Source organism: Pleurodeles waltl, chromosome 6 (genome assembly GCF_031143425.1).
Source record: "Pleurodeles waltl isolate 20211129_DDA chromosome 6, aPleWal1.hap1.20221129, whole genome shotgun sequence".
Taxonomy (NCBI): domain Eukaryota; kingdom Metazoa; phylum Chordata; class Amphibia; order Caudata; family Salamandridae; genus Pleurodeles; species Pleurodeles waltl.
Window position 1 is genome coordinate 467,708,485 of NC_090445.1, and position 27,634 is coordinate 467,736,118.

General features: G+C 44.6%; 1 protein-coding gene across 2 annotated transcripts in view; it reads left to right on the forward strand.

The window, feature by feature from the left end:
- LOC138299906 (membrane cofactor protein-like) overlaps positions 1-27,634 on the forward strand; it is a 637,582-nt gene that overhangs the window by 226,821 nt on the left and 383,127 nt on the right. For both annotated transcript variants that reach the window (XM_069238620.1, XM_069238621.1), the window contains exon 7: positions 10,066-10,251. In XM_069238620.1, coding sequence (XP_069094721.1) covers positions 10,066-10,251 — 186 coding nt within the window. The remainder of the gene's footprint in view (positions 1-10,065; positions 10,252-27,634) is intronic.

Here is a 27,634-nt window from a genome sequence, read left to right on the forward strand (position 1 = left end):
TTACAAACACTCCCAAACCTCCTCTGGGCTATCAAAGAAGTGCACCTTTTCCTGAAATATAACTTTCAGCCTTCCTGGATACAACAACATATATTGCATCTCTATGGAGCGTAGTTCCATTGTTCCTGGATGAGTCTTGTATACTCTGGGTAGATGGCGATAGTGTTGCTGCCGAACTGGGGAGTGTTTGTTCCCAGGATGCCTGAAGAATACAGTCCTTGTTGCGATAGTTAAGAGTATAGCAATGATGGCCCTAGGGGGTGCCCCTGATGGCAGAGGCGGTACTAACGTCCTGTGTTCCTGCTCCATGATGAAGAATTCGATGGGCCCTGGTGATTGGGCTCCTTCTGTATCCATTCTTCCAATAATTTTTTGGTGGATAACCCCTCTACTTTTTCTGGAAATCCCAATACTTTGATATTGCTCCGGCTGGAGCGACCTTCTGCATCCTCTGCTCATTTGGGCAGCTCTGCTGTCTTCATCTTTTTATGTGCCTTTTGAGGTCTTTTACCTCCCCCTGAAGGTCCACCATATTTATTTCTGCGACGGTTACTTTATCCGCCACCTTTCTTAGGTCTGCTCGGAGAAGATTCGATTTGGTGTTTGAGCCAACCAAAACTCCGGTATGGCCGCCAGCAGCTTGGCTCTCGAGGGTTCTGTAACCTCAGCGGCGGGCGTGATATATTGAGTGATGGTTTTAGCCGCATGGTTCCAAGCATTTTTATGCTTTCCCATGGCTATGGTAACTAGCAGCAATGCACTGGTGACACCAGATCTCCTGCCGGTACTCCAAATTGGTTCCAGCGCCCCTCCCCACCCAAGGCCGCACGTTGACACCAGGTGTACGATGGGGAACAGAAACCCCTCCAGGTTCCCCGGCTGTGGTCTTTGCTCTCTACTGACTCCTGTAGTGTAGGTTTTGTCTGGGGTGACCTCTTCTTGGAGTTTGTGATGAGCAGCAGTGCACCCGTGGTAGTCCATGTTCCAGATCCCCTGGTCTCTGCCCCCCTGCCCAAGTGAGCACAGCTCGAGGATCGCCCCCTGACTTGCCATTGTCTCAGGTGTGTCCCCGGATCACAGGCCCAGTGCAGGCCAGCCATGTCTCTGGGCCTCCCCGTCCGCATCCAAAAACACCGAAATGCTGCTCACAGCTGCCGTGGGAGCACTGGTAGGTAATGTGTGAGAAGATGTTTAGGGGCAGACAGGATTAGGATATTACAGGATTGGGGAGAATTTAAAGGCAAGGCCAGCCTGGAGCTTAGGGGGATTACGTCCTGTCTGCCATGTTCCTAGGCCACGCCCCCATCCAAATAGATGATTAGGTTTGCATCAAGGATAGCCTTGACAAAATGTTAAAAGGCTGCTAGTGTTTTGCACTGGCCAAACGGCATCAAGACGAAATAAAAAAAATGACCAAACCTTGTAATAGAGGCAGTCTTCCTTTTATCTCCCTCTTGTGTACTAAGTATATGGTGCTTTGTACATATCATGGCATTTGTTACTTGATCAAGTAGGACAAAAATCAAAGGAAAGGGCTGTCTAAATCTAATAGCTGTAAAATGTAAACCCCTCTAGTCTGTGCAAAGTTGAAAGTTGCCATCATGCTTAGGTTTAAAGAATATTTGTTGGCCCTGCAGGAGATGTCAAATGCCTGATTAATCTCTTTTCAATTTTGTTTCTATTTTTTTCCTTTCAAATTGTTTCCTGCTTTGCGGTCAAAGAGTATATCTGTTAAGGGGAAATCCTAGCAATAGGGCTCAAATTGACGGCACTGTCATAACTCCCCTGGGGTGGGGGTTTTATGCCCTCCATACGTCTGAAAACATCAGCAAATTCTTTACATTGTAGTGGTAACTCACGTTCTTCCAAGTTAGTTGTAGAAGGACATCATGTAATAGATGTCTAGTTTCCCAGCCTTTTCTCTGGAAATATCCCTTCTTCAGTAAAGCGATTCTAGTGTTAGATGGAGATAGCCAATCACTGGACTATGCCTTCTGAACCATGATGTACTCGAGTATGGCAAAAGATGGAGCATCCATTTACATTTAACAAAAGAGATGCAGTGTGTCCCTCAGAAGTTGCCAGTGTTATAGGTGCAATTTCCCAAACCGCGTTTCCTGAGGTAAGCGAGGTGCAGTAATACCTTGAATATCATCTTGTTGTTTCCAAAGTAATGGATTCTTAGTTTGACTACTGAACTTATGGCCTTTCAGACAACCATACAGCAAGTAGCTCCACACTCTAGTAAAGCCAGCATCCTTGGAAGTGGTAAATTCGATAATAAAATGAAAATGATTTGCTGGTCATAGTCGAGGGGGTCTTGTTCCCTCCAAAGAAGGGAAGTGTTTGACAAAATGCCCTTCTTTATCACAGTATAAGCAGCCATTTTTGTGCTGAAGTTTTTTTCTTCCTTAGATAAGGAATGTTTTATTCTTCCACTCTGTATTGGTTCTGAAGCATGACTGTCACCTTTTTCTGACTCTGGAATTACTTTAATCAGACCTCTGCGAAGAGGTCAGGTTATTTACATTTTTGAGAGTTTTAGCGGAACTTCTGTTTGATGACAGAGATCAGTCAAAGATCTTGCTGTAGGCCGGTTGGCTACCAAATAAATGCTGTCTTTTGATTCTTACTGAAGTCCATTATGAAAAGAGGCTCTAGCAGCCTCATCCGTCTGAACTGTTTGTTCCTTAATTGCTACAAATGACCTGTATAAACTAAAATATAATGCTTTTCTTGCCTCATGGTCAATAATTCTATCCTATGAGTGCAACTTGCATCATATGATAATGTCCAAAAATTGCTAGAAATCTCATCATGAGGTTGTTATATTAGATAGTTATAGTAGTACCATTTATTAGTGTTATAGTCCTGGTCAAATTTTCTTAAAGTATGTATGAACTTATAAATGCCACCTCACATTTAAGCTGTGAGACAAAAAATAATTTTTTGTGTAATAATGGCTTCAACACATTTAGCACAAATACTCCAGAAAATCTTGAGGTGACATCCAGCCAAGAAATGTAGAACCGTCAGCAAGGCCCTCATCACCAGCAAACTGCACTATGGCAACGCCTCTATCTCAGAATCAACACCCAACTGATCAGAAGACTCCAGACCATTCAAATCTCTGCTTGACTACCTTCTTGCACTCACATCATTTCCACTCAGCCGGGCTCCTACTCACTCACAGCATTAGAATACGTAGAACCAGAGACACTAGCTATGCCTTCCCCTTCCTCACCTCCAAATTCTTCCCTTGCACATCGGACGACTCTTCAGTTCTTGAGTTATACAAGAAAATAAAGACGTGCATCTTAGAACTGTTTATCAGGGCAAAATAACTTCCTGGTTGAGGATTGCGATCTACAAATACACAGAACATAACATAACATAGGATCCCCTGAAAAAAGATTTAGCAGGTTTCAAAGACTGTAATAATGAAACTAGTGGAGTTTGTATACCAGACATGATTGAATCCATTCCAGGATCTGGGGAAGCTTGTGATGAGCTATTCTCATGCAACCAAAGGAGAATCCGGGACAATTAACTTGCTAAGTTCATTCATCAGAAACCCCCCTCTCTTGGTAATCTTTATATCATCTTTTATTTTACTGATGGCTGATGCTATGACTTAGTACGACGTAGCAAACTATCACAAATCAAGCAGGTAGCGAGTGAACTCAGATGTGTGTCCCACACCTCCACTCTGGTATAACCCAGGAACAGAGAACATGAGTTCCTGGAACTATACTCTGTGAGGAAGAGATGGGGTAGGGAGGAGAAAAGAGACATAACTGTTGGATAAGGAGCTACACACACTGTAAGTTCTCACAAGCAACAGCTCATCCCAGTGAAGCGTGTCTCAGCAGGAGAATGGGGAACCAGATGAGTAAAGTACCAGCAAAGACATTGATTGTGATAAAAACATATATATGGAAAGTCATATGATTGCCGAAGGTCAAGGTAAATAGAATTCTGCGTCCATCTGACTGCTTACCCACTTCTCCAAACAATGGCATTGATGAACATTAGGATAACCAAGAAGAAGGGGTAATAGCTTGCTGGGGAGCAAGCACAGGTTAGAGCAGCGAATCTCGACTGGGGAATCACGTTGCAAACCCTAAAGCGAAGGGAACTGAGAAGGGGAAAACAAAACAAAAGCGCTAGGCAATGTTATGTCCTTCTGACTTTGCTTATATTGACCTAACCTGTAAGGATACTTCTCTTCCAGGAGATCCTCATCAATAGTCATACACACTGAATATTCCCACCCAGGTGCGGGGACCCCGGAGCATATACAAACAGACATGTATATGTATGAAATATATATGAAAAATAACATTTTTGTAGATACTTTCAATACAAATATAATATATGCATGTGTAAACAGCAATGCAGTCTATGTTGAGAAACAGGCTTTTTTTTAACATAAATTAAAACCTTCCATTAAAGTTAAAACTTTCTGTAGTCAAAGTAGAAGTCATAGAAAGTATAAGCCATCCATTTTAAAATAAAGGAGCATTATTAGCCAATAGGCTGCATGCAGGTTAATACAGCAGAACCAAAAAATTGGCACTGTGCCTTTAAGTCCCTGAGCACCTCCAGTATCCCACCATTCTCAGGGGTGAGAGTGAGGTGACAGCTGGTTCACAGTTAGGTCAGTACTTTTTATACAGTGATAAAGAGCAATAGACTAGACACATGGTTATCGCTACACTTTGAAAAATCGTGTCCGGGGAGGAGGGTGGGTTGTTTATGACTTTGATGAGGATACCCCTGGAAGAGAACTAGGATTTACAGGTAAGTAACTTATCCTTCTCTTCCAGGGGATCCTCACCAATAGTCATAAACACTGAATAGATTAGCAAGCCCATCCCCTACCTCTGCGGACTGAATGATAGAAGTGCAGGAAAAAGCAATGTGCTATGCAAACAAATTTCTTAGGGAATCTTGACCCACTTGAGTGACTGCTTTGGCATCTGAATCTGTACAATAGTGCCTGGTAAAAGTATGTACAGATCTCCATGTGGTAGTTTTACAAATCTTGGAGATGGGTACATTCTTAAGAAGGGCTGCAGTCGCCGCCTTCCCTCTCGTTGAGTGAGCCTTAGGCCTAACTGATAATTGTTTGTTAGCCAATCGAAAAGTAGTCAAAATACATGAAACTATCCATCTGGACATAGTCGCCTGTCCTCATATGCTCATAGTTAACAAAGAGACAATCAGATTGTCTAATTGACCTAGTCTTATCCAGGTAAAATTTGAGCACCCTCTTAAGATCCAGGGAGTGCAAAGCTTTCTCCGCCGGAGTAACAGGATTAGGGAAAAATGTTGAAAGAAATATCGTCTGATTAATGTGGAAGTCCGACACCACCTTAGGCAAGAACGATGGATGTGTTCTCAGAACCACTCTGTTATCATGGAAAACCGTGAAGGGTTCCCCCGAACGTAGAGCCTGAACTTCACTGACCCTCCTAGCCGAAGTAATGGCTACCAGAAAAGCTGTCTTCCACTTAAGGTGTTCGCAAAGAAGCTTTGTGGATGGGTTCGAAAGGAGAGGTCATGAGTCTAGATAAGACCACATTCATTTCCCATGGGGGGGTGAGGGTTTCCGAATTGGTGGAAAGACTTTCTTCAAGCCGTCTAAGAAATCCTTAACTATTAGCATAGTAAAGAAGGATTTTTGAGAGGGCGATTTACGATAAGCTGTAATGGCAGATAAATGTACCTTAATAGAGGAGAACTGCAGACCTGACCTCACCAGATGTAACAGGTAAGGCAAGATAACTTCCTCCTGTGCCAAAATAGGATTGTGATCGTGCTGCCGGCACCACATGTACAACCTCTTCCACTTGAACGCATAGGAGCGTCGCGTAGACGGCCTTTTAGACTCCTTTAAAATGTTCCTACATTCCTGCGAGAGCCCTAGATGTCCATATTGCAGGAATTCAGAAGCCATTCTGTCAAGCACAGCGAGGGAAGGTTGGGATGTAGAATTTTCCCTCCTAGTCTGCAGAGGAGATCCGGTCTGCACGGCAGCCTCCTGTGCGGCTGCTCTGACAACTGGAGGAGATCTGTGTACCTGTATTGTTGAGGCTATTGTGGGGCTATGAGTATCATCCTGGCTTTGGATCTGTAAAGCTTGTTGATTACAGTTGGTATCAGGGAAAACGGTGGAAAGGCGTAGAGAAATATCCCTGACCAGTCTATCAACAGGGCATTCCCTTGAGTCCCCGGACGGTAGAACCTGGACACAAAGTCTGGGCATTTTTTGTTGACGTCGTTTGCAAACAGAACTAACTGAGGCTGATCCCACCGCTCGAAGATGTCTGCTACAACCTTGTTGTGAAGAACCCAATCGTGGGACTCTGAGAGTTCTGCTTAGGAAATCCGATTCTGAGTTTTGCTGTTCTGGGAGGTGGACTGCTGTGGGGGACATTCCCCTCGCTATCAGCCATTGCCAGATGGTTTGAGATTCCCGTGACAGGGAACGGGATCTTGTGTCCCCTTGCTTGTTTAGATAATACATCAAAGTTGTATTGTCCGTCTAGACCAGGAGTCATTTTCCTTTGATCGATGGTGCAAACGATTTGAGAGCAAGGTGAACCGCTCTCAGTTCCAGTAGGTTGATGTGGTAGCTCTGTTTAGCACCCATTTGTCTCTTGTTATGGCATGCCACTCGTGAGCAAACTTTGTAATACTTCCCCCCAACTGGAGTGGTGGACAGAATTAAGGGAAGCAAATTCTCATTGCTTGCCCGATGCCTTGGGGGTAGACTGGTGTGGCCTGCTTGGTCTGCGATCTCGTGTTGTTTTGCGGGACTGAAACAGAAGTTGTCCTTGTTTCTGCTGGGGTCTTTGGGACCAATGATGGTTTGATCCCTCTGTTGATAAGGGCGCCTGTAATAAGGCCTCTACCTCTGCCTAAAGTCCTTGCGCCTCTCTAGCCCCACTGCTCTCATTGTGTCAACTTCTGACTTCTTCTTAGCCATCTCGTCATCCGTGTGGGCGCCAAATAAGGAGTTACCGTTAAACAGCAGGTTTAGGATGCAGTGTTGTGCTTCCTGCTTTAACCCTGTAAGCCTTAGCCAAGAGGACCTCCTTACACAAATGCTTTGTGCGTAGCCATGAGTGGTCACGTCTGCTCCGTCCGCAGCAGCACTGATAATCTGATTGGACACCAAACTCCCCTCCTGAAGGATCTCTTGGAAATCTTGCCTGTCTTCCCTAGGCAATTTTTCTACGAACCTGCTCAGGGAGTCCCATAGAGACCGGTCGTATCTCCCCAACAGTGCAGAGGCACTCGAGACTTTCATGACTGCCGCTGATGTGCCACACATTTTTCTGCACAATGAATCCAGATGTTTGCTCTCGTTATCTGGAGGGACCGTTGAAGATGAGGCCACCGAATGGGTCTTGCGGGCTGCGGCTAAAATAAGAGTCTGGTGGTGGATCAGCTCTGAGAAATAAAAGATCCTGCTCTCGGGCCTTGTATTTCTTTAAGATCCCAGCTGGCGCTGAACGCAGGCTTGCCGGAGTAAAAAACGTTTCCATTGTCTGTTGCACCAGTGGTAGCAACTGCCTGGCAGATGTTCGATGATGTAGGGTCTCAAAAATCACTGACGAATAGGTTGTCGGTTCTGGAACATCTATGTTTAGTTTCTGGGCCCCTCTAACTAACACTTCGTTGAAGGTTGTTATATCGTCCATTGGGGACACGCAAGCCGGAGGGGAATTCATCAGGGTTGGAGAATAGTCTCTAATAAAGGAGTTAGATGTTGTCGACCACAAAGAAGTTCACCGCTGATGTCGTGATCTAGCAGACCTTGATCTAGACCGTCGCCTGGATCGCAACAGGCTGCGTTGACGTTTAGGACTTGACTGGCCTGATGTTGGCCTTGCTCACTCGGTGTGCGTTGTTTGCGAAGGTGTTCGTGACAACGACGCTGATGGCGAATATAGGAATGAGTATTGTGAGTCTGGAGAAGTCGGGGACTTGTTAAGGCTCTCCAACCATCTCAGAGACCGGTTTATGGGCGAGATGTGTCCTAGCGATGATGCTCTTGAAGCTCCCGATGACCCACTCCGAATAGTGACCATCCGACCTTGTTGAGGTAGCGCTGTCTCTGCAGCTGGTTGTGCTGTCGATGGTGCTTGAGGTGTCGCTCTTTGTGAGACAGGTGTCACTGGTGATGGTTGTCTCGACATCGATTGGCATTGCACAGTCGTCAACAGAGACCTACAAAATCCTGACGTCGACTGAGATTTCGACTTGTCTGGTCTCGACTTCGAGTGTCTCGACAGTGACTGGTGGTCTGTTGTATGGACATGTTTCGACGTTGGCTCGACCCTTGTCCTGTAGATAACTGGGCATACCACTTACTTCGACTCACTGAGAAAAATGATAAGTGGTTGAGAGAATGGTTAAATTAATCAGAATAACTCCGCCAATTGTTAATCTTCCATCACATAAGAAAAAACATTTTTAAATCAGTCTTGGCCCCATGCCAAAAGGGACAGTTCAGGTTAATCTTCCTGACCACGTTGCTGATTTGCATATGATTCGTAAATCTGTAAGTTCATAGACAATTTAAAAAAAAAAAAAACAATGAAGTAGAATGATTCAAGAGTTTTCATCTATTACTCTTTTGATGTCTAGCTATTTATGTGCCGCCACCCGTTTTTTCTAGACCAAAGGCATGCCCAGCAGCGCCTGTCAGAGGACATGAGAACTTTTGAACACCATACAGAAAAAACACACTATTGAAGACCAGTCACATGCCCAGCTGTTTACACTTCCAGAACCCATGCTGCTGAGTCCCTTTATATTTCGTGGGTGATCAGACACAGTTGTGTGAACAACGGCCTTTCCCTACCTCCTGTCGGTTTCGGTGCCTTCTTCCATTGACTGTGCTTAGTATTTTTGATGTAACCTTCCTATAGTAACTGGCTTGCTTAAACACTGTTTAAGAAACACAGTATCAATGTGTAATGCCAGCAGTCGCAGGTGTACAGATATGATTTGTTTTACTTCTTTCAAGTACCATTTGCAGATTTATAAAGTCTCACAGTTTCAAAACGATAGTTGCTGCTTTTGGACACTTTGGGGGTTCCCCTATTGTAACATTTGTGTAGTACTTACTACCGCTGTGTGGGGTGCTAAAACACTTGCCTATGTGGGTAGCATGCTAGAAAGAGTGGTTGGAAGTGTGTTGTCTTGTTTTGATCCTAAGTGGGAAGTTTCCATGTTGTGTGTGATAACTACCAAAGTTTGGTGGTCTTACAGGATGCAGCATTTAGCAGTGTGATGGATAAAGCCGTGTGAGAGAGAGGTGCACAGTTCATGGTTTTATGTAAGCTGGTAGCTTTGAACCATTCTGCAGGCCCCTTTATGGTATTTCCTATAATCATAGTCCAGTTAGCAGATTACGCACTGGATTATCCTTTCTGAAATATTGTGTTTAAAGTTTGTGATACTGAGCTGGCATAGTTTGGACGGCGAAATTATGAAAGAATGTGCCGGATGGACTTTATTAATATTCCAGATCTGATTGTCATTATGAGCTGTCAAAAAAGCAGTCATAGTATTTAGCGTGTTGAGACTTACAATGGTAGACTAAACTAAAGTCCTCAGTTTGCCAACAGCACATAGCAGATCTCTTCAGTTATTCCATGCCTGTTCTGTTGGTGATAGGTGGCTTATTGCTGTGGACTGGTACAGTACTGGATAATGGACATGACCCACAGCAGTTTTATCTTATGTGAGTGTAAGAGTGTCAGTGTATGCAAATTATAGTGCAGCCTGTATGAAATGCAATTTACTGCCCCATTGCTGAGTGTTATGGTATTAGTATTATTGTGGGCCAGTGGGGTTTGTATATTGTGTTGTATTGTAATTACATTTATATAGTGCTTACTACCCCTGACAAAGCATTAAAGCACGTTGGCTGGTTTTTGGAATTAGCCTTGTGCTTTTAAGGAAAACCATTCCATGCATTTACCTGCAGTTTCTATGTAGTAATTTATTTTGACCCATGTACTTTTCAAACTTATTTCCTTTTAGCTGTCTTTTGCCAAAAGCCACCAGACATAGTGGATGGAACACACAGTAGCGCGGGGCAAGAAGAGTTTGACTATCAAGCAGGCGTAACCTACTCTTGTAATTCGAAACAATTGTGGTTGATTGGAGAGGCATCAATTCACTGTACACAATATGGAAATTGGAGTGGACCTGCACCTGAGTGCAAAGGTATTTAAGTTTTATTATTTATTCGTTTGACCCCAAACTTACGTGACTGCAAAGCAACATGCTCATTGTTAGGTCATTATACAGGCAGCCGTTTTTATGGAGAATACTGTTATTACACTTGTGGCCTTCCTGAAAAGTTTGTTGTAGAGACTACTAAGTTACCAAGAAGCATTAGGATGCAAAGTGCAGCAGTTTGAAGGAAAATATATTGAAAATGACCACGCAGATGTGGACCTGCACGTAGGATCTTAACCAAACATTTTATGGGTAACCAAACGAAAAAAAGTGACACAGTAATCGTAAAAGGCGATGATAATGTCCCCCTATTTTGTGGTTCAAAGCAGTTACTGGCCTGCCAGTAGATGTGGCCTTTCTACGTGGTAAATGGCCAGTTTTGGAAAATGAAGATTTCTTTGCCTTAGTGCCTGCAACAAGCAACCCCTTTGCCAAAGACCATGCTTCCAGCCACACTCCTATGTTGATGGCTTGATGCTGTGCCGCCCTGCCCTGCAAAACGTTCTGGTTAGCCCTGTGTTTTTCCAACAGTGAAGCCTGCATTCATGAAAGGACTCTGGTGATGCTTCATCAGTTTTAATTTTGTTGAATTGAGATAAGCATATATATGCCCCTATTCTCCACCTCTAGCCCACAAAATCTTCTCAGGATGAGCCCATCGGATAAACATTTTTTGGGGGAAATGCAAACTGTTCCCCATTCACATAGAGGAAACGATTATTCCTGATTAAGGTGGATCCAAGGGTAGGGAATTCTTCACCTTCAATGCTGCTTCAGTGACCCAGTCTCGTATTTTGAAAGAACATTTTATTGAGGAATTAGATCACTGTGCCACCGCTTTTAAAATCCAAGGGCCAGATGTATCATGCATTTTTGCAGTCACAAACGGCCCGATTGGGCGTTTTCGCCCACAAAAATGCATTTTGGTATGTATGAACACCAATTTGCGAATCAGCAACTTGTTACTGAATCACAAATTAGGATTGTGACTACATACCGATTCAGTATTCGGAAGGGGCAGGTCAAGGGCGTCCCTTCCTAATACCGAATCGCAGCGGTATACAGGAATGTTTTGTGACTGACATGCTTTCACAAAACATTCGCATTTTACCTCCTACTTCAATGCAAAAACATTTTTTAAGAGCAGGCAGTGGTCCCACACACAACTGTACTCTTAAAAGATTCAACGAAAACTTTTCCTTTTATTTTTTTAAATGCATCCTGTTTTTCTTTAAGGAAAACGGGATGCATTTAAAAAAAGAAAAAAGTTACTTTATTTAAAAGCAGTTTCAAACATGGGGGTCTGCTGAGCCCAGGAGGCCACCATCCTTATGATTTTAGCGTTTCCTAATGGGTCTCAAATTGCGACCAACCTTATGAGTATTATTGAGATAGGTCACTTGCGACCCATTAGGAAACGCAAATTGAAACTTCATGAGTTTCATAAATTAGAATAGCGATGACTAAGGGAATCGTAATTAGGTAATCTCAATTTCATAAGATGATACATCTAGTCCCAAGTGCCTAGGATTTTTTGAAAAATATCTTTATTCCTAGGATTTTAAACTGAGTTAGATAAGGTGGGGTCCCAGAGAACCTGAGACTCTGAAAGAAGCATCCAGTGGATTTAGATTTTTTTTATTTCCCCACCAAAGGGGCAGCAAACATGACTTCAGTAGACCTTAAGCCATCAGCATGATATCAAAGTACAGATTATGCCTTCTTCTGATCAAAGGCTGAGAGGAAGACTGATGTGTGTTGTTCACATTTAGTCTATAATACGATTAAATTATAACCTGGGTTGATTGCTATATCCAGACTGACACGTGATTCCAATTAGAATTTCTTGTTTTATCTCTTTAGAAGTGCCAAGGAAGTGTTAATCTTTGTGAACAAGTGGGTGGGGGCCAGATTTCTCAAGGTTCTTCTGTATCCCAAAGCTTTTGTCAGTAATATTTTCCTCTCAGAGAAAAAGGACAGGGAACATACCTCATAATCAACTTCTGGGAATTTAATAACGGGTTTGTCTATCGGCTTTTCAATGTGATGAATGTTCATCTGGCCTGGCAGTTCAGGCTGGACTGTTCCCATGGGGGAACAGGGTCAAGACTGATTTCACATGGCTGGGTCCAAACTGGGATGGCATGGTGAGCATAAGAATTGATGGATTAAACCCAGATCTGTTACTGGGTCTCTTAATGTTTGATTGGTTCAGCATTCCATCCATCATTTGTGTTTTTTTGCTTTTGTTCATCTTCTCAGTACATTCTTTTATGGGACAATTGGATGGTAGGACTAACCTGAAAGATGCATATCTCATAGTCCCTATTTTTGGTCCTTAATACAGATTTAAGCCACTCAAAATGAGGAGATTTGTGTTGGCAGCCCTGTCTGTCTCACCTGGTGCTTCACCAAATTTCTGAAACTATCGTGAAAATATTCAGATAAATAAGTATTCAGCTATGAGTGTCAACCTGGCCCACATAGATTTCACACCTTTGTCCCTTTTTCCACATTTCGTCACAGTTTGCTCTCTTCTTCATATTTGTGTGCTTTTAATCCTCTATTCATCTTTCCTTCAAGTTTAAGCCCAGCTCACCAGTCCTTGAGAAGGTGACCATCTCTAAGTGTGCGTGTAGGTTTTCTCTCTTATTGAACTTCGTTCACAGTTGCCATCTCCTGATGATCAATGCTATTGTATACAAGGCATCCGGTTGTTCCTCCTTTGTAACATTCTTGCATTCGCTTGCATTCACCCCTCCTTTTACGAATCTAGCAGAGAAACTCTTGTTACCAATACTGTTCAGCTCCTATAATTCTTTATTTATGTACGGATGCTCATTGTGCTCCTGCTAGTTCTTTCTATAACGGAGCGTAATTTCACACAGATGGTGTCAACTTCCCAGTCTAAAATCCTTCTGGCACTGTCTGTTGTCCTTTTTTCTACCACATACTCTAAACTGCCTTATCATCCTGGATCATTACTTCTAGCTCAAAGGTATCTCCCTCTGTGACTGGACTAAGCAATACTGTTGCTTTAGCATATTTTTCTCTCATGAATGGTTGTATTTTTCCTTACGAAATTGTCCAGCATATACATTATCAAACCTAGATGTGGAATATGTTGCCTCCTGAACCGCATCTGCCCAATAATCATCTGTACTTCCTCTTTTGTGTTACAACATAATAGTTAAAGGTTTCTATCAGTGTCATTTTGGGGGGTGTTTTAAATTGGTTCTTGATCGCACAGTACCCTGAAATTTCACTTCATTGTGCAGGTCTCCTGCATTTTCTTGTGGATGATCACCCATCACCTCTGCTGTCAGTACTCAACCAAGCGCATAGGTGTCTCTGAGACTAGCTCATTAGTGTCTTCGGTTATCATGATATCATTTATGTAATGTGCCATTCTGGTATCAACATGAAAAATTAACCAAATCTGTAGCTGCGATATAAAGTGAGTCAGTGCACATAATCCATAAGAAACCTTGTATAGGTCTACTGAAACTACCCGTGAAATGCCAACAGATCTTGATTTGATTTATCAATGACAACCGAAAGGAAATCATATGATAAATCTGTCACTGCTTATCATTTCCTCATCTCTTTTCTACAACAGTTGTACTGTTGAGCACTGATGTTGCCGCAGTAGAGGCTGACTCAGTTCTGGTGACACTGATCTTGAATCATTCTCCACATCCCATCAGGTTTTCTCAGGGGCTAAATTGGTGTGCCGAATGAACTAACTGCTGATCTAAGGACACCCACCACCAGTAGTTTACTTATTTTATTAACTGTTTTTATTGTTAGCAATACATAGCATGTGCAGAGAAAAGAGAACAGTCATCCATTTGCTAATGCGTGAATGCAGCCGTGTTTGATGACATGAATTTATAATGCAATAACATGCATATATATTGAGAATAATTATTGATGCGTGATATATAGATCAGAAAGACAGGTTCAGGTTTAAATCTAGAGCCAGGAAAACAACAAGCCCAACAACATATAATCATGTGATCTATGTGATATCTAACAATCATGGTTGGCCTTTATGAAACATATGCCCATCCCCTACTTCCCTTCCTTCCACTCCTCTGTTATAAGTAAAGGTTGTTGTTTCTAGAGCTCCTCTGAGGGTATTATTATTTATATGATATTGTCAATGCTATCAGTTACTCAGTCCAAGATAAAGGAAACTGCAACCACTGGTGCAATTGCAAATATTCCCCCTGTAGTACATAAACCATTAAAAACACTGCCAAAAAACACAATCCCTCCCATATGCAGCCCACTTTGTTTCCACTTAAAACTAGTAATTTTGCTGCTCTGTGCTCCCCTGGCGTGAGAAAACGAGGAAAGGAGCTAGATTTTTATTACACTCCCTTGGGTGTGAGACCCCTCACCCACCAACCTAGTTAGTGGCATGCTTCATCACTGGGGTCCCAACCCAGACATCTAGCTTGTCAGCGGTGTGCTGCAACGTCTGGTTACAGCAGACCTGGAATTTTTGAGTGAAAAAGTGAAGTTAAAATTGTCTAATGGATACTTTACCAGATTGGTATGCTTTATTTATGGTAAACGTGGACAACGGTTAAAACAGTGATGGATGGATGTTGAGGGAACCATGACCTCTTACATCCATAATGTGGGTCGGCATGTTTCAGCCATGTTCTCTTAGCTGCCAAAGGTCAGAATGGCTCTCGTCCGGACCAATTGTTCTGCTTGCACACTACGGCATGCAATAACTACTCACAAGCATCACTTATAACCTTGTCTCAATTTGACATCTTTCTGGTCTTTTGTTCTACTCTATTCAAGTCCCTATATAGATTACAGGGCGAGACAGAGACAAAGATATCACAATATACTGTGGTAAATGCGCATGCAGCAGGGCATCCAATTTGAGCATACATGCCCTGCATTCTTTACGTTCCATGCAAAAGGAACCTCATGCCCATGAGCTTATAGGTAGCCCAATGCTACTTTAGGTTCCTGCATACCACTCATTCAGCAGTGCAGAAAGTTATTTTACCTAGTAATTATTATCATGCAGCGCGCTCTCGTGTTCATGCAAATCCCAGAAATCATCTGCACCGTAAATCCTCTGTATTCTTAATATTACTGGTGAACAAACAGACAAACATTGCAGTGTAGCAGCAGGGGTTGTATTGCTCCTACCGCCATGATCGCTAAATCAAGTAATGTGAAAGTGCCAACCACACATTGTGATCACAGCCGGGCGAAAAGTCCTTAAGACAACAAGACCTACTTCCTTGTAGATGGATTCTTACATCATGGACACTCGGAGGGGTGAGCCCTATTGTCAGACACTATGTAAATTCAAAAGCACAGTTTATAAACCCGCTGAATAATGGAGTCAGACCAAACAGTTAAAGTCAGCCCCCCTCCCGCACTTTCTTTGTCAAGGAGAGTCGCCTGTAATGTTAGCTATACTCAGCCTCCAGAGCTCCGCATCTTGACACTGCCTGAAAGAGTGCTGCACCAGGTTAAATAGGCGTTAAAACAGGCTCGAAGGCTCATCTCATCTGAGGCGCCGGAAGTAGTTACTTTCCAAAGGCATACCGAGAAACCCAGAAGTGTGCCAAACACTGTTACCATGGTACCCGAGGATGCGCACTGTCTATAACGTGCACGCATCGGTGGTGCCTCATTTCTCACGTCGTATGCTGCAGGCAGGTTAAATGGACTGAACTGATCTTTTGGCCAGCGTCTGTCACTCCCCCTGCAATGCCAATGCTGCTGCCTGTCTCCCAGCAGAGCCTGTTGGCTCTGTGTTGAGGCCCGCCTCCACCCGCAGGCACCCGCTGGCGCCTCATCCATAGTGGCCATCGGCATCTGTGAGGTCTGTCTGTCTGCCTTTCTTCTTTGATTGATTTATTTCTTTTTGCTCTACTTTGCCTCTCTCTGCCTTTTAACTTTATTTCTTTAATTTTTGCTTTACTTTGCCACTCTTTCCTCTCTTTCGCTCTCCGTTTTGCTCCTCGCAGCTGCTGCTGCCGCCCCCGTGGATCCACCCTTGTAGTTCCTCCCGCCAACCAGTTCACCAATACCCCCCCCCCTTTTCTTAAGGGTGACTGCTGCACGGTCGTGCCAAAGGCAAGCCAATCTATGCCCGTCCACGCCTATACCGCGCCCATCGCCTTGGACCCTGGAACTCATACCACCCAATAAAACAGTGTGTCCCAATAACCCTCCATGCTCTGAAACCTGGACGCCGGAGAAACTGTCACTCTGCCTCCCCCCAAGAACACCTACGGAGTTTCCTCCTGCCGCCATTGCCACTTTACTTGCTCCACTCACTAAAAGCTAATCACAACAACGAAAGAACCATCTCAGGATCACCTCAAATGCATGCTCACGAATGTCCACTCCCTGCACAAACACGCTGTCAAGATTTGGGACCTGTTAGACATCACTCGCCCGGACATCGCATTTCTCACAGAGACATGAACCAACACAACATCCGGCCCGGACATCGCCATCCCTAGAGACTACAAGCTGGTACGCAAGGACCGCCCTTCCAGACGTGAAGGTGGCCTCGCCATTGTGGGCCTACAAGTCCGCCCTCCGACTGACGGTGAACAAACAGGAATCCACCCCCATCATGGACCAACTGCACTTCGAAGTGCACACCACCCCCAAGACCACGATCTGTGGCTTCCTGATATACAAACCACCTGGACCACGACCAGCGTTCAGTGACGCCATCATCAACTTCATAGCCCCCCACTCTCTCGCCTCCAGCAACTACCTGCTCCTAGGAGACCCCAACTTCCATTTCAATAATCACAGCAAACACAACACCACCACCCTACTTGAGAACCTGAACACAATCGGACTCAAGCAACTAGTTACTTCACCAACGCACACCTCCGGGCACACTCTTGACCCCATCTTTTCTGCAAGCAGCAACTTCCCCATCGGCGTCTTGACCCCGCTACATTGAACCAACCACCATTGCATCCATATTTCCATCTCCATACCCACAGCGCACACTCAAGCGACACTACATCTACAGAAGATGGAATCACATCCCAGAGCAGCAACTCACCAGCTTCCTCACCAACTCTCCTCCCCCTGACACAACAGACGCCAATACATCAGCCTGGAACCTCTGCAAATGGATCAGCAACTGTGCCGACACTCTGGCTCCACTCCGAACGGCCACAGAGAAACACACTTAAAAAAAAAAAAACGAAAACAGCTGGTTCACCTCCTCACTCCAGGAATCTAAGTGCACATGCAGGAGGCTATAGAGGAAGTGAAGAAAGAGCAAGTCTCCACAAGACCTGGCAGCTTTCAAAACTACCACATGATCCCACAACAACCTAATCAGGACCACCAGGAAGGATGCCCTACAAGACTGCATCAACTCCATCATACCAAAGAACTTTTTAACATCAGCAAAGAATTTGCCAAACCGCAGGCTGAGACTACCAACATCCCTCCATCTCCGGAACTCTGCAACAGACTGAGACGCTCTGGACGCTCCAAAAACACTGCCCGCCAGGATCAGCCGGACCCACTCAACTCCTGCACACCTGGATCTCCTGCATGATGGACAACACCCTCTCCATCATGAGAAGCATCCATTCGGAAGCCCCGACTTACCCCTGCCCACACTACGTCTTCAATAACTCTGCAAAACCATCAACTGCTCCCTTGAAGCAGCAACCTACCTTGAAGACTGGAAGCATGCTGAGATTCGCCCACTTTTAAAGAAACCCACAACCTCAAGAACTACCGCCCCATCTCACTGCTACCTTTTCGAGCTAAAAATCGCTGAGAAAGCAATTAACACTCAGCTACACCAACACATCGAGGATAACAGCATCCTAGACGTCTCCTAATCAATATTCAGATCAATACCAAAACCACCTTGCTTGCAGCCACAGATGACATACACTTCCTCCTCGACCAAGGACAGACAGCAGCCTTCACCCTCCTCAGTCTCTCAGCCGCCTTCGATACGGTATCTCACCTTATACTATGCACCAGCCTACACGCAGCAAGCATACAAGGCAAAGCACTTCAATGAATTCACACCTTCCTGTCTGACAGAACTCAGAGAGTCAGTCTATCACCTCACCAATCAGAGCCCACCAACATCAGTTGTGGAGTACCCCAGGGATTATCGCTGAGCCCCACGCTGTTCAACATATACATGATCCCACTCACCACCATCGTCAGGAACTACAGGATGAATATCGTCTCCTACACTAATGACACCCAGCTGATCATCTCCCTGCCTGAGAACCCAGCAACAGCCAGGAAAAATTTCAGAGACGGGATGGAAGCTGTGGCCAGTTGGATGAGGGAAAGCTGCCTCAAACTGAACTCCGATAAAATTGAGATCCTCGTCATGGGACCCTCACCTTCAGCCTGCGACAACTCTTGGTGGCCCTACACACTCGGGAAAAACACCCTCCCCAACAGACCACGCACGCAACCTCAGCGTCATCCTCGACTCAACATGACCAGACAGGTCAACTCCGTCGCCGCCACCTGCTTCCACATCCTCTGGCTCCTACGAAAGATTGTCAGATGGATACCAACCGACTGCCGGAAAACCGTGACACACACCCTTGTCACAAGCAGACTCCACTACGCCAACGCCCTCTACGCTGGAACTTCCAAGAAGAACCTGAACAAACTGCAACAGATCAAGAACGCTGCTGCCAGACTAATCCCAGACATCCACCGCAGAGAACACATCACAGAACACCTGAGAAACCTCCATTGGCTCACCATCAAGAAGAGGATCAACTTTAAACTCCTGGTACTCGCCTGCAGGGCCCAGCTACCTAAACAACCACATCAACTGGTACGCCCCTTCCAGACCGCTCCGCCCATCCCAACAGTCACTCGCCAACATACCCCGCATGAAGAAATCCTCAGCTGGTGGAAAGTCGTTTTCATACCTGGAAGCAAAAGGATGGAACACCTTACCACCACACCTCAGACAGTCGCCATTGCTGCCTCCGTTCAGGAAGGACCTCATGACCTGGCTCTTTGACTGATCTCTGAGGTCAGCCCTCAGCTTCTTGAGACCCTTTGGGTTGAGTAGTATGCTTTACAAGCTCATAATTGATTGATTGATGGAGGACGTTTTGCAGATATATGTGCTCCCAACTCTGGATGAAAAGAGTGGCCAGCAGTTATTTTTTTTTTATTTTTTTTTTTTTAAACGGTCCTGGTGAGGCTGTGTGAGCCCCAGAGCCAGAAAAAGAAAGACGGTGTGCGCTTCATAGTGTGGCCATATGAAATAAAAGTCAGAGGACACCATGAGTTAATAAGTTCAGGGTCATATTCACTGAGAGAGTGACCTGTAGTCACGGCCCCCATCTGTAGAGCATCTTATTATGGCAGCCAGGGGATATCATAAGTCATGGAGAGACCATAAGTTAATTAGTTAATAAGTCCATTGTCATGCAAACCAGGGGGTGACCAGTGACCAAGAGTGTGCCATGATATATCGGACATGTAGTTATGGCCCCTATTCCAAGGAATATTTAATTATAGCAGCACCTTAATTATAACTCTAGATGCACTTATGTGAGTACCGAGACCCCATTGTCCAGTAACCGTATTATTAAGCATGTTAACATGAAGGCTGCACATTCCAGAATTTGTTTTACTGGAAGGTAGAATTTAAGTTTGGATGCTATTCCAAGGGTTATTGTCATTAAATCCATGTTTTTGTGTTGACAGTCGGTAGATCCAACGTTGTTCCTTTGCGAACAACAATCTTTCTGTGTTGTTATCATTGTCCTCCATTTGTTCAGTTACCACCCACTTCATGTCATTGGTGGTATGACATTCTTTCAGGAAATGTACCGTCATTTTCGTTGTACTCCGTTTACACATGATGTTGCTCCAGGGTTCGCAGATGCATGTCCTGACCTTCTTAGTGGTCATGCCCACATAGCAGAGATTGCACAGTGAAGTTGTTAAACATACCACATTGGCAGAATTACCATTGTGTTTCTTGATAGTCCATACTCTTCCTGGTTCCAAGTTGAGTGTTTTAGTGGTCGTTGTCGAATGACAGACACTGCAGTTACCACAGGCGTAATGTCTGACATTGGGAAGTACTGATGCATCCTGCACAGTGGTTCTGATTTCCGGAGTTATTTTTGGATGGGTGGACAAGACTGTCCTTCAAACTTTCCTCTTGAAACAAAATAAGTGTTTTCCCCACCTCAATTTTCTTGTCCGTAGTATTTCCCAATGTTTGTTTATGATTTTTTTTCTCACTATCGGACAGAGTGTTGTAGGTGGTGACACATATCAATGGGACCTCAGTCTTATCCCGTGTGTGATTCTCCAAGAGTGGGCCGCTATTATGGTTCTTTGCTTGTTTCCTGCAGATTTTTATAAGCCTATCTGGGTAGCTGTAGTCCCCTCAGATTGAAAATTTGCCTTACCTTGAAGATTAAAACCTGATTTTTTTGTTCCAGTTTCTTCTAAGTCGAAGTAATTGACCATGAAGTAAGTTCTCCCGTAAGGGGCTGGAGTGAAAACTGTCAAACCTTTTTAGGATAGTTTTATCAGTAGGTTTAAAGTAGGTCTTTGTACAAACTTCCCATGTTCAGCAAAAATAGTGACATCCAGAAATATAATGGATTCCTTATTCATTGTGTGGGTGAATTTTAAATTGTGGTCACACCCGTTCACCCAAGTCAGAAACAGGGGGATTTGGGCACTATCACCTTCCCGTATTGTAAGGAAATGCCTCCTTGGCATGGTTACCACTGACTTTTTCCCTTTTGCTGATGCCAGTTATGATTGAAAGTGTGCTGGGACTCTGCTAACCAGGCCCCAGCACCAGTGTTCTTTCACTAAACTATACCTTTGCTTCCACAATTGGCATAGCCCTGGCACTCAGATAAGTCCCTTGTAAATAGTACCTCTGGTACCAAGGGCCCTGATACCAGGGAAGGTCTGCAGCATGTCGTATGCCACCCTGGGGACCCCTCACTCAGCACATGCAACACTGCCTTACAGCTTGTGTGTGCTGGTGGGGAGAAAATGACTAAGTCGACATGGCACTCCCCTCAGAGTGCCATGCCAACCTCACACTGCTTGTGGCATAGGTAAGTCACCCCACTAGCAGGCCTTACAGCCCTAAGGCAGGGTACACTATACCACAGGTGAGGGCATATGTGCATAAGCACTATGCACCTACAGTATCTAAGCAAAACCTTAGACATTGTAAGTGCACGGTAGCCATAAAGAGTAGATGGTCTGGGAGTTTGTCAAACACGAACTCCACAGTTCCATAATGGCTACACTGAAATCTGGGAAGTTTCCTATCAAACTTCTCAGCACAATAAATGCACACTGATGCCAGTGTGGAATTTATTGTAAAATACACCCAGAGGGCATCTTAGAGATGCCCCCTGAATACCAGTCTGACTCCTAGTGCTAGGCTTACCAGTTTCTGCCAGCCTGTCACAACCAGACTAGTTGCTGGCCTATTAGGGAGAGTGCCTTCGTCACTCTGTGGCCAGGAACAAAGCCTGTACTGGGCGGAGGTGCTTCTCACCTCCCCCTGCAGGAACTGTAACACCTGGCAGTGAGCCTCAAAGGCTCATGCCTTTTGTTACAGCACCCGAGGGCATCCCAGCTAGTGGAGATGCCCGCCCCTCTGGCCACTGCCCCCACTTTTGGTGGTAAGGCTGGAGGAGATAATGAGAAAAACAAGGAGGAGTCACCCACCAGTCAGGGCATCCCCTAAGCTGTCCTGAGCTGAGGTGACCCCTACCTTTAGAAATCCTCCATCTTGAGATTGGAGGATTCCCCAATAGGATTAGGGATGTGTCCCCCTCCCCTCAGGGAGGATGCACGAAGAGGGCGTAACCACCCTCCAGGACAGTAGCCATTGGCTACTGCCCTCCTGACCTAAACACACCCCTAAAAACTGTATTTAGGGGCACCCCAGAACCCAGGAAATCAGATTCCGGCAACCTGAAACAAGATGGACTGCTGACCTGAAAGCCCCACAGAGACAATGGAGACGACAGCTGCTTTGGCCCAGCCGTATCGGCCTGTCTCCTGACTTGAATAAAACTGCAACAGCGATGCATCCGACAGGGACCAGTGACCTCTGAAGCCTCAATAGACTGCCCTGAACCAAAGGACCAAGAAACTCCTGTAAACAGCGGCTCTGGTCAAATCTAACAACAACTTTGCAACTTTCTTGCAACTTTCAAAGACTTCACTCTTTCCTACGGAAGCGTGAGACTTCACCCTCTGCACCCAACGCCCACGGCTCGTACTCCAGAGAACCAACACTACAGGGAGGACTCCCAGGCGACTGCAACCTTGCGAGTAACCCGACACGACCCCCCTGGACACCCACAGCGATGCTTGCAGAGAGAATCCAGAGTCTCCCCCGACCGCCGCTGCCTGTAACAAGGGACCCAACGCCTGGACCAAGCACTGCACTCGCAGCCCCCAGGACCTGAAGGAACCGAACTTCAGTGCAGGAGTGACCCTCAGGTGACCCTCTGCCTAGCCCAGTTGGTGGCTGGCCCGAGAAGCCCCCCGTGACCTGCCTGCACCGCTAGAGTGACCCCCGGGTCCCTCCATTGAATCCTATACAAAACCCAACGCCTGCTTTGCACACTGCACCCGGCCGCCCTTGTGCCGCTGAGGGTGTGTTTTGTGTGCCTACTTTAGTTCCCCCCAGTGCTCTTCAAAACCCCCCTGGTCTGCCCTCTGAGGACGCAGGTACTTGCCTGTTGGCAGACTGGGACCGGAGCACCCATGTTCTTCATAGGCGCCTATGTGTTTTGGGCACCTCTTTGACCTCTGCACCTGACCGGTCCTGAGCTGCTGGTGTGGTAATTTTGGGGTTGACTTGAACCCCCAACAGTGGGCTGCCTATGCCCCGGAACTTAGACTTTTAAGTGTCTTACTTACCTGACAAACTAACCATTACTTACCTGCACCAGGAACTGTTGATTTTTGAACTGTGTTCACTTTTAAAATAGCTTATTGCCATTTTTACTAAAACTGTGTATGTTATTGCTCTAGTTCAAAGTTCCTAACTTACCTGTGTGGAGTACCTTGGATTTTATGTATTTACTTCGAATCTTGAACTTGTGGTTCTAAAAATAAATTAGGAAAATATATTTTTCTATATAAAAACTATTGACCTGGAGTTAAGTCTTTGAGTGTGTGTTTCTCATTTATTGCCTGTCTGTGTACAAAAAATGCTTAACACACCCCTCTGATAAGCCTACTGCTCGACCACACTACCAAAAAAAAAAGCATTAGAATTATCTAATTTTGCCAAGATCTTACCTCTAAGGGGAACACTTGGACACTATCTCTTACTTTGAAATAGTATATGCAGAGCCAACTTCCGACACTTATGATGAGAATATCATCCAAGTATCTTTTCCACAAGATGACATTCTATTTATATGGATTGGCGATATTTATGATATATTTGGTCTCAAAATCATCCAAATATAGTCCTTACACACCAGGGGTGAAAGTGCTTCCCATAGAAGTTTCGATTGTTTGTAGGCATTGCATGCCTTCTTATTCAAAAATGTTCTCAGTGAGGGCAAGCCATGTGAATTTGTGAATAAGTTACTTTGGAGTCTGATACTCCTATGGCCCCATATCAATAGCTTTTTTGATGACTATTAAAGTGTCCTCCTGCAGGAGACTGGTATATAAACTCTCCACATCCAAACTCCGTAATGTGTGCTTTTCGGGATCACAGTCTATATCTTGTATTAAACACAACAGATCTTTTGTGTCCTTCAGATATGTTGGTGTATCTTGTACTGTTGGTTTTAAATAGAAATCGCAGAAACGGGATAACGGTTCAAGTGGGGAACCTATCTCTGACACTATAAGACGCCCAGGGGTGGGCGTTCTATTTTTGTGGATTTGCGGAATCATGTAGAAGTAGGGGGTTCTGGGTTAACTGTTAAAAGGAATTCTGCCTCCTTTTTAAAAATCCACCCCTTTGTTTCAGCTGTTTCAGTCAGATTCCTGATTTCAGCTGCTATTTGAGGTGTTGAATCTGTATGGAGAATCATGTAGTTCTTTCTGTCTGCCAAAAAGCAGAGACATTCTGTAGTGTAATCCAGTCTATCCTGGACAACTACTCCACCCCCTTTATCTGCGGGTTTTATAATTCTTCTTTTGTCAGTCTTCAACTCCTTAAGAGTGTCAGTTTCTGCTTTGCTCATGTTGCGGAAGATATTTTTGTCATCTTCGTGTAGGTTCTTGATTTCATTGAACACTGCTTGTTCAAATGTGAGTACTTTAATTGGGATTGTGGAAGATGGGGGCAAAATGTTGATTTTATTCTCCGTTTTGTGTCACCGCTGTGGTGTCCTGAGCCCCAGAGTTTTCAAACAAATGCCTCCAGTTTGAGTTTTCTAAAAATAAAACTCTGGCAATTCACAGTGCAGTCTGAATTTATCTAGATGGGGCATAGGTGGAACCCCTAACCCTTTGTTTAAAACTTTCTGTTGTATGTCAGACAGTATTATATTCAATAGGTTTGTTACACTTTCGGGTCCTTGCTTGTCCCAGGGAGAGTTTCCCTTGTCATGCTCCTGGTGTTAACCCCTGTCGCCTGATTGTCCAAATGCATTTGTTGGTCTTTTCTTCTCCTCCCTCTCCTTCTGCCTCCCCTTGATTAAAAAATAAATAAAAAATAAATAAAGGAAGCCTGAGAGAGATTGCCCATGTGGGAACAGAGTGCCCCAGCCCAAAAATTAGTGTTGCGGTTGGGCAGGAGGAAAGAATTGTTGCAGGATCCCCATTGGGTTGTTGTAAGGGACAAAGCCTCGCCATGGTTGTACCCAAATCCTATGTCTATTTCTGTCCCTCTGTCTTGCCCTATTCACCTCCCCACTTGGCCAGATATCTGTGTCAGGGGATCTGGTATTGTATGAATTTGTGTCTGTGGTATAATTTCGCTTGTCAGGATTGACATAATCTGGTACTGAGTAGGGGTATACCTTCACATATGAGAATCTCTTCAGATCCTTCTGAAATATATTAATCTTTAATCGGGTCAAATGGTCCTTGTAATCTGCCATATCTTTGTTTACCTCATCCAGTTACTTTTTATGAGGTTAAAGTTGTTTTAAAGTGGTTCTCTGTAGCCTGTATCTCCACTAACATTGCATCTGAGAGCTGTTTTGCTGTCTTTATAACGATTCCTAGTGCAATGCCAGGCTATCTAGGCCAAATCCCTCCCTAAAGCAGCATCTTCAAGAAAGATTCTCAGTGTGTTAGTTCTTAATAAGCCATGTAGAGCAGAGTTTTACCTCAAATATTCTGTCATTATCACTCCTTGCAGAATGGTTTCTTATTCTGCCTGAGAGGATTTCATTAGCATCCTCCTCAGTAAATGTCCTGGATTATCTGCCATAGTTGCATTGTAGTTGTCTGCTGGTTGAGGATCCTAGGGTGGGGTTGCTAATTCACCACTATCCTCTATCACTTATTAACAGTACTCACAGCTGTGCTCTGCTAAATCTAGAATGGTCAACAAAGAGGGTGAGAAGAGAGCGCTTGCTTATCTTCCCAATATCAGCTAACAGCATGAAAATCGAGCACACTACCTAGAAATTTTGCTGCTGTATTGGAATGAGGAAAGTGGCTAGGTTTTTATTACGACCCTTTGTTATTTTTTCACAACAACCCCTTCAGCTTTTGCAAGAGACCCCTCATCCACCAACCTAGTTGCTGGCATGCTTCATCATTGGGGTCTTGCCGCAGACACCTAGCTTGTTAGGGGTGTGCTAGAACGCCGAACACCTTCCCAGATTGGTATGTTTTAAGTATGGTAAATGTGGACAAAGGTTAATAACAGTGATGGATGTGTGTTGAGGAAACCATGACCTCTTACATCCATAATGTGGGTTGACATGTTTCAACCATGTTATCTTAGCTGCCAAAGGTCAGAATGGCTTTCGTCAGGACCAATGTTTTCACATACGTGCTACTGCAATAACCGTCACAACCTTGTCTCCATTTTAGATATTTCTGGTCTTTTGTTCTATTCCATCCACTTCTCACAACGTTTGAGGCATGTTGATATGGCATCTTTGTCTATGTCTCTACTCCTCCTGCCTTGCATGAGTAACCCCCGGGTCACATGGTTTGTCTGGGATCAGCCAAGAGTAAAGACCAGGAACCTTGTCATCCATAATGGGATCAGATCTTTGAAGGTAAATGAGTTGAACACAACAGGGAAATTAATCTTTCTTTAGAGATGATCTGTACTTCTCTCTAGGCAATCAGTCAGAAGGGTCCAGACTCAACAGGAAGGATAGGACTCCACCTTAGTATGGGTCCATCTATGAGAAGAATTAAAGATGAGCCCGAGATATTTGGGAGCAAGGGAGCAAGACTGTACAGACAATGCCCTTCCCTGATCCATAATGTGTGGTACTGTAAACTGGAGGCAAAAGGGTTTGTGCCAGAGGGCGTTGGGCCTATTTGTCCTAGGGATAAAATAAACCTGAAAACATGTTGTCCTTGAGCCTAAACAATATGTCCTGGGCGTCGGGCTATAGGAATTCCACACCCCAAGGAGTGATAACTGAGAGGCTCTGGTGTGGGCTTTAGTGAATTTGTTCATGAAGCTCTACTGCCTTTTATGGCCGGTAAGGACTACTTACCTGCTCGGTCCTGCACGACCTTATAGCCCGAGTCCACACCACATATCCTCCACCTGGGGAGGTAAGTATACTAAGGGGAAGAATCTCTGGTTCTAAGTATCCTCCATAAGAACTGGTTATTTATATTTGGTGATGTTTTTTTGTTGTGGATACTCTATCTAACCTCAGATTCCTCACCACCCTTCCTTTTCCTAGTTCTGTAGAGTAGCCTTTTTTAATTATCTAAAAAGGTTCCACGTTAGAGATCAGCACACTGGTACCAACCATTTGAGGGTGTTTGAGGGTGTGGAAAGGGGAAATAAGAAACTGACGTCAGCATATAGGGATAGGGCTTCTATGTGGTTCTGCTCTCTCTCTTCTTGGGCAGTAGGAAGCCAGCACAAAGGTGCACAATGCCAATTAGTGGCGTGCAGGAGCACTACTGAAGAACGTTTCTGGTTCCAATCTGTACAGTCTCTACCCGGTAGAGTAATCTAAGGTGATGAATGTGCAGTTAGCTAGAGTTTACACCAGAAAGAGGCTTACCAAAGGTAAGTAACTTGTTTTTTTTGTCGTCTAAAGTGTTTCCGGATGTTCTTGCTGAAGGGAAAGAGATTCTCCGAAAACTAGATTTGAGGAGTCACACACTAGTCAACTACCATCTATTGGACTATATTTCTTACTACCTGCAACACATG